The 7,170-nt window shown below is 40.2% G+C and overlaps 1 protein-coding gene and 1 long non-coding RNA gene across 2 annotated transcripts; both read right to left on the bottom strand.

Annotated features, from left to right (window-relative positions):
* Nucleotides 1-322: 322 nt before the first annotated feature.
* On the bottom strand, nt 323-1,559 carry LOC121697695. Its single transcript, XR_006026517.1, has 3 exons — nt 1,329-1,559; nt 1,177-1,250; nt 323-1,045 (listed from the first exon to the last, which is right to left on the bottom strand). It is a non-coding gene; the product is annotated as an uncharacterized LOC121697695 (long non-coding RNA).
* A 275-nt stretch (nt 1,560-1,834) lies between these two features.
* LOC121696813 (toll-like receptor 13) lies at nt 1,835-5,060 on the bottom strand. Its single transcript, XM_042077862.1, has 2 exons — nt 4,801-5,060; nt 1,835-3,525 (listed from the first exon to the last, which is right to left on the bottom strand). Exons 1-2 carry the CDS (start codon nt 4,990-4,992, stop codon nt 2,080-2,082), a joined length of 1,638 nt encoding a protein of 545 aa, XP_041933796.1. The 5' UTR covers nt 4,993-5,060; the 3' UTR covers nt 1,835-2,079.
* Nucleotides 5,061-7,170: the final 2,110 nt, after the last annotated feature.

Below are 7,170 nucleotides of genomic sequence, written 5' to 3'. Positions count from 1 at the left end.
GTTGCCTGTGAAGCAGTCTAATCGAGACTGGATGAGCGATGTGCCTTCCTGATGGTAACCACTGTTTTTCCCACCTAAGTAATGCCTTTGAAATAACCACCTCCACAAAAGAAAACAATACTAAAGAAAAATAATGAGCAGAAAACAGAAAAAAAAGAAAATACCCGATACTTTTATACACAGCCTGCAACCCTGCTCGCAGCGCCAAAATGTGACTCCTACACGATTAAGCTTACCTAGTCACCATTAAACCACAGGTCTAGATTACCCAGAATTCCCCACTAGGGTGTATTCAACTGAATGAATGGAGTAGGAGACTGTGTACAAAAATAAAACACTTTTATTTTTAGACGTAGTTTGTCATGGTATAAAAGCTGGATGAATAGATAGATGTACTCTAATCAATACTGTTGTAGTATTTAAGCCGTATTCAGTATGGGGTACCCACTACAAAACAAATGCAAACCATTGAAATCATAATCTTCAAGCAAATATTTCAACCCCCAAATAGGGCACACACACAGTAATCATGGCAAGGATGAAAAAGAAAACAAAGAAAAGAATAAGCCTCACCACCAAAATATAAAGAAAACAAACACAACTTGGAGGTGGTTTCACACACAAAGTACGCACATACGTAAATAGGCCTAATGCCACAGCTCCAGTATGACCGCTGCTACTCTAGCTTAAGACACCAAGCAAACTACCCGTGTGGATAAGCTATTAATATGGCTGCACGCTACCAGTATGAATGGGCTATCAATAGGTTTGGATCAAGTACGCTACCAGTATGAATGGACTAGGGTTGGATCACCGACAGCTATCAGTGTGGGTGGGCTATCAATAGGACTGCAAGCTACCAATGTGGATGGACTATCAATAGGTTTAGATCAAATAAGATACCAGTATGGATGTACTATCGATATGAGCTAGGATACCTATACAAACGAGCTACCACTATATCGTCGGTTTAGGTAAGGCATCACAATACATGATAGGCTACACAATCAATGGTGGTGGGAAAAACAGTGGCTACAGGTCGTTCCTGAAAGTCACAAACAAAACCATCAGTTTCCTGTCCACTACATGGTTTACATGATATATAGGTTACACAGTCAATACACAACAGTTATACATTCCCCTTATTAAAATGTACCACAGCTTTAATTAATTTACCTCTTTAAAATCCCCCGCAACTGCACGCATTTAGTCGGCTGACCTCTTGCTCGGAACCAACAAATCCAAGCGAACTACGGTTTAAAATACATACAAAATCATTCGTTGGTAAAACACTGTTACAAACAAGGCAATGAAAAATATTTTACTACCTGCAGATAATGTTGCACAAAAGCCCAGGGGAGCAAACGGGCAGGATGACTGCAGTGTACCGCTCTGTTAAATCACCGCCGGCCAAAAATCCACACGCAAAAACAGTGCCCTCACCACTGTGTTTGCCGCGCCATTCAATTTTAACAAAGGGCCTGCAACCCGGTAGCTATCTACCTGCTACAACAGGTCACGTGAATGACACGTCAGGTGAATGAATCAGGTGACCCCCTAGCCTTACCCCACTCCTACCCGTCACATGTAGATCACTGTCATCCCCACCCAACAGAAATTATTCAAACCAATAAATCTGAAATGGAGTACTTGTTTATGTGGATTACCCCCTACACAAATACACAAACAATCTGTTGTTGACATTTTAATTTGAATGTTGTTACAGTTAAACAATTAGATGACAAATACATGCAAGATAACTGATATGAGAGTTGAAAGTGTAACATTTGTTGTACTAACTGTATGTCAATTGTGTACAAAGATCTATAGAAAATAGTAATCATAAAAATCATACAAATGAGGCGATCAATTGGGTTTGCTTGAAATACTACAACAGGTTAGTCCTTCAATTGCCAAATATTTTACTGTACAGCATAGCATTATCATATATATATATATATTTACAACAGTGACTCCATCTCCCAATACAAATTTACCATAAACTCAACAAGACAGACATGGGAGCTCAAGCTAACTAAGATTTCTCATTGTGATATGCAAAAACCTTTTTGTGGAAATTCATTGTGACACTTCTGGCACTAACTTGTCCCATAATGTGTCCCAGAATGCCTCCTGTTGGGCCAGGTCTTGAGGCCACTCTATGTAAGTCCTGGTTTTGACGAGTCGGGCCAGCCTGTGGTGGGCAGAGAGCAGGTTAGAAGGGATCTTCTCAAGAAACACCAGGATCAGCACATCCCTGTGCTCCACCTGCAGCCGGTAGGTGCCCAGCCGCATCTCCAGGGAGCACCAGTTGCTCCGCAGGTAGTGGCGGCTGACCAGGCAGAGGGTGCGGCGGCTTCTGTACAGACTGTCAGTTATATTCTCCACAATATCCTTCCCCAGTTGGAAATCCTTCTTGGGTAGGCAAAGCTTGAGGAATGGGGGTCCCCTATGCTTCAGGCTGGGCAGGAGCCTGTCCACAACCCAGCTCTCATCCTTATCACTGTGAGACACAAAGACATCATAAGGGTAGTAGTGCCCTCTGGTGGTGCTGCACAGATGGTACATGAGCACGGTCAGGATTAAGAGCAACAGGAAACCTGTGGTGGAGAGGAAGAGCTGAGACCCAACCTCCAGCCTGCAGTGGGTCAGACCGTACCGCTCTAAGTCCTGGAGCCTGTCCCCATTAAGGCACTGCAGTGCCCTTTGCTGCTTTGAGGCAAAGAACACCCCTATTGGGCTCTCCTGCTTTGCCCAGCTATTGAACCAGGAGTTTTCACAGTTGCAGAACAACCGTGGTTCAAAGAAGACAACAGATCTTAGGCTGTGCAAGGGCTCGAAGAAGTGCTTGGATAGAGTGGTCTCAGATGAAATAAAAAGGAACACATATTTCAGAGACCTCATGTCCACACTGATGACCCTGTCGAAGGAAACTACTAAACAATTAAAGAGATCCAGACTCTGAAGTTTCATCAAGCCATGAAACATGACACTGAAATCAGGTTGATTGTAGAAATCCACATTAATCAGTTTAAGTCTTTTTAAATGCACAAGTTTGTTCAAGTCGGAAAGATCTTGAGTGCTGGTAGTGGTCCAGTGGGCGAATTTCAGATGTGCCACAGAGGTGAAGTGCTGAAGGCCAAAAGTGAGGTCAGGCGCACACAAGAAGTGATTAGCAGAGATATCAAGTCTGACGACAGATTTCAGAAAGCGTGTCTCACAACCCCATAAAACAATCTTCTCGCTGGACAGTGAGAGACTCAGGCCCACGTCTGGGGTGCTGTTATCAGCAATGACCAAAGTCATAGGGTGCATAGATTCGATGGTGAGTTCAGACAGGTTGCGAGGGAAGTCCCCAAAGATGAGACTCAGGTTGAGAACTTGCATTTCAAAGAGCTCAGTGTTGGGAAGCTTCAGATTCCCAAGGTGGAGAACCCTAAGAGAGGGCAAATGGGCAAAGGATTCTGCTTCTAAGTCCTTTAAGAGATTATTGTCGAGGATCAAAGTCTCCAAATTCTGAAGTCCCTTCAAAGTGTTCCTTTGAATTTTAAATATTTTGCTCAGAGTCATACTTTTCAACTGCCTAAGTTTTGCAAAAGCAAAGTCTTCAATGGTTTGAATTCTCCATGAAGAGAGTATTAATTCAAGTAAATTTTCCAGACCCGAGAAACATGTCGCGTTTATTACTGAAATGTTTGCTTGCAGTGTTAAGCTACGAAGCCCTGACAGTCCATTAAAGGCATCATTTTCAATTGTTATATAACTCGGATTGCTCATATCTAGGATAGTGGAATTATTTAAGATGTTCTCAGTTTTAATGTGGCGTACTTCAGACAAAGGAGTTGCATAAATGTACAGATGCTGCAAATTGCTAAGTCCTTCAAATGTAGATTTCTCGATCTGTGTGAACTTTCCCTTCAACCCCAGGTTTTCCAGGTGACTTAGACAAGCTAATTGTTTGGCTCTGAGTATCAGGTACCGTTGAGTCCAATACGTAAAATGCTTCAGCTGCGTCAAAGGAACATGTCCTGTACAAAGAGTCATCAGAGATTCGTCAACAAGAGGGGTGCGTTCACCGTATAAATTGATGTTGAAGACCACATTCTGAACATTTTTTAAAGTGGACATGAAACTGAGATTGAGGTTAATCAAATCCTCTCCTTCAAGTGTAAGTTTTTCCAGCTTATAACATTTTTCCCATGAAGACGGAGAGTACTCTTGTAATGTATTGAAATGCAAATTAATAATGGTGACAGACAGTGCCGATACAACTTCACAAATAGTTTGTATGTTCATCTCTGTCAAGTGTAAATTCATCTGTTGAATTTGCTGGATCCCAGAGTGCAAGAGTTGAGCATGGAGCACATCGTTCATTGGCATGCTTAATAATGATACCTTCACTATGCTTAATAATGATACCTTCACTATGCTTAATAATGATACCTTCACTATGCTTAATAATGATACCTTCACTATGTGTTTAAAAACACTTCTTTCTATTCTCTTGACATGTGGAAATGAAAACATCACATTTCTCAGAGATGGAAACTGGCTTGGGCCATAGGAGCAATTTGGAGTTGATAAGGTCTCCACATCCATTTCAATACTTTAGTATTCAAGGGAGGCTGAAAAATATGACACTTTACAGAGCAGCTCTGAGAAGTTGTTATCACCTTTAACATCAAACTTTTTTATCTGACTCAGTCCATCAAAAACATCTGCTGCCATTTCTGATAGAGCATAGTTTCCGAGTTTCAGTTCCTCCAGATTGTACAGATCATGAAATACCTTAGATGGTACCGACGGATTGCAGCGTTCTGTGCAGGTCATGGAGAGTAGGTGCAGGTTGGTCAGTCCCTTGAAGGCCTCTGGGAGGATTGCAGACAGACAGCCGGTGATATACAGTCTACCGAGACTGTGGAATTTGGTGAAGGTTGCTGGCTGAAGAGATGATCCATGGCTAACCAAACACAGAATTTCAATGTCCACCATGATAGCAGACAGTTCCAGCTTGATGTCAGTGACATCCCTGCAGATAGCTGTGGCATTGCTGAGTGGGCAGTATCCGAAGAATTTAATTTCAGATTCTTTGTATGAAATATCGTCATACAACAGCAGGCATTTTTGCGACACCCAGGTCCTGGTGCAAAACACTTGCGCAGACACAAGCAAAAAAATGTGAAGAAGAGGCATCCTCACCGAGATTCTAAAGTTGGTCTCAACCAGGAGGACTCAAAGGTCTTCTGAAGACACTGCGACTGAATGCTACTCTACGGGATGTTCAAGTATGGCTGGTTTTAATGTGCCCTGTGCTTATCATATTGAAGCATTGTTTTCCTAAAGGCCCATTTACATCAAAGATTCACGACGAGACCAAGTGCAACATTGGGGTTACCAGACGTCCTCTTTTCCCCAGATATGTCCTCTTTTCCCCAGATATGTCCTCTTGTCCCCAGATATGTCCTCTTTTTGAGACCTAAAAACTGTGTCTGGCTGGAGTTTCAAAATCACCCAGGATTTTGTTCTGCCTTAGCAGGGGCGACTTATTAAATATGATGATATAATAAAGCATGCCTCTGTAGCCTACAATAAGCGGTTCCTGAGTAATCTTGTTTTGACATTGCAATGCATTTCTGGGCGTCTCTATCTTTGGACCGAAATTATAACATATTCTAAAGTAGACTATTTACAGTGAGTCAGTATACTGTATACATTGTTGTAAATTGCTTAGGCATATAGAGCATCCCACTATCATGGTTCTAATATTGCCAGATTTCCATGTACACAGATATGAATATATATTTCTACTGGCATTCTAGTCACATAAAGGCAAAATTATGAAGAAGGAAAAATAATGAGACACAAATAATTATTTGGACATAATGCATGCGAGTGCCAAAAGCAAAACCAACCGCACTAAAACACATGACCAAACAAACAGCTAAGAGAGTAATTTGAAACAATGGGAGGACAAGTAATGCTAACCTGTTGAGCAAGCGGACTGGTGAACTACTGGAAGCAACAGCTGTATTTATTTTCCCTTATTACACGGCAATGTACAGTCAAATCTAATTTGTTGGTTATTCAAATTACCAACCAAACAAAGCAAACCTAATAAACGTAAACACGACTAAATATTGCTAGAAAGAGCCTACTGTAGGGTAAATATTATTACATATTGTTATGAGATTATGACATATTGTGACATAGGTCATTCTTACTTATATTGATGATGTGATTCTCAAACTAACTGCACACAAACATTTATGAAGTGCAAGCTAACAACAAATCTGAAGATTACATTACATTTTAATTTTAAAAAAAACTTTTCGGTAACACTTTATGATAAGGGTACATGATTTATAATGAATTCATGCATGAATTAATTCATGATTTATGCATTACTTCATTCCTTTATATCTTATGAATCATTAGGAATTGAGATGAGTTCATAGTCTCTCATTCATGACCTCATGCATAAACAACACATCAACTAAGACATTGGGTACGATGGGTACATCATTATGATTTATGATTTCTTAAGCCTGATCAACATAATTACATGAATTTAAGGTTAATTGCTCATGAGTTCATCATGCCTGTGGCCCCTCAACTAAAGTGTTGAATAATTACATGTGTTAAGAGAACTGCAAAGTTGTGTTCAAATCACAGTTATGACCACATTTTTGGCAGAAAATCATGCTTAATAAATCATAACTCATAATGACGTGCCCGCCGTACCATAGGTGATGTGCTGTTCATGTATAAGGTCACTAATGACAGACTATGAACTCATGTGAATTCCTGATGATTCATGAGATATTAAGCAATTAAATAATAATACAAAAATAATTAATTAATGCACGAATTCATGATAATTCATGTACCCTTACCGTAAAGTGTTACCAACTTTTCGAATAGTGGTCCCAGGCTATATTTACACATTATCATAAAATTATCGATTGTACCCTGTTTTCTGTAAATTAATTTGCTTAATTAATTACGTAGCAGGGGTATGTTTTGATTCGTCAAGCAAAACAAATATCAGTAAATATGTTAATAAACATAAATATACTTTATGTACACTACTTTGTGCTACATTACGGTTGTATTAAAATAGTGTAAGGATTACAAAATTGTACATGGTAACTCATTGCACCCTGTCTGGCA

The sequence above is a fragment of the Alosa sapidissima genome, chromosome 22, assembly GCF_018492685.1.
Source record: "Alosa sapidissima isolate fAloSap1 chromosome 22, fAloSap1.pri, whole genome shotgun sequence".
NCBI classification, from domain to species: domain Eukaryota; kingdom Metazoa; phylum Chordata; class Actinopteri; order Clupeiformes; family Clupeidae; genus Alosa; species Alosa sapidissima.
The sequence above is the reverse complement of the archived record's forward strand: the minus strand, read 5'-3'. Positions and strand labels throughout refer to the sequence as shown.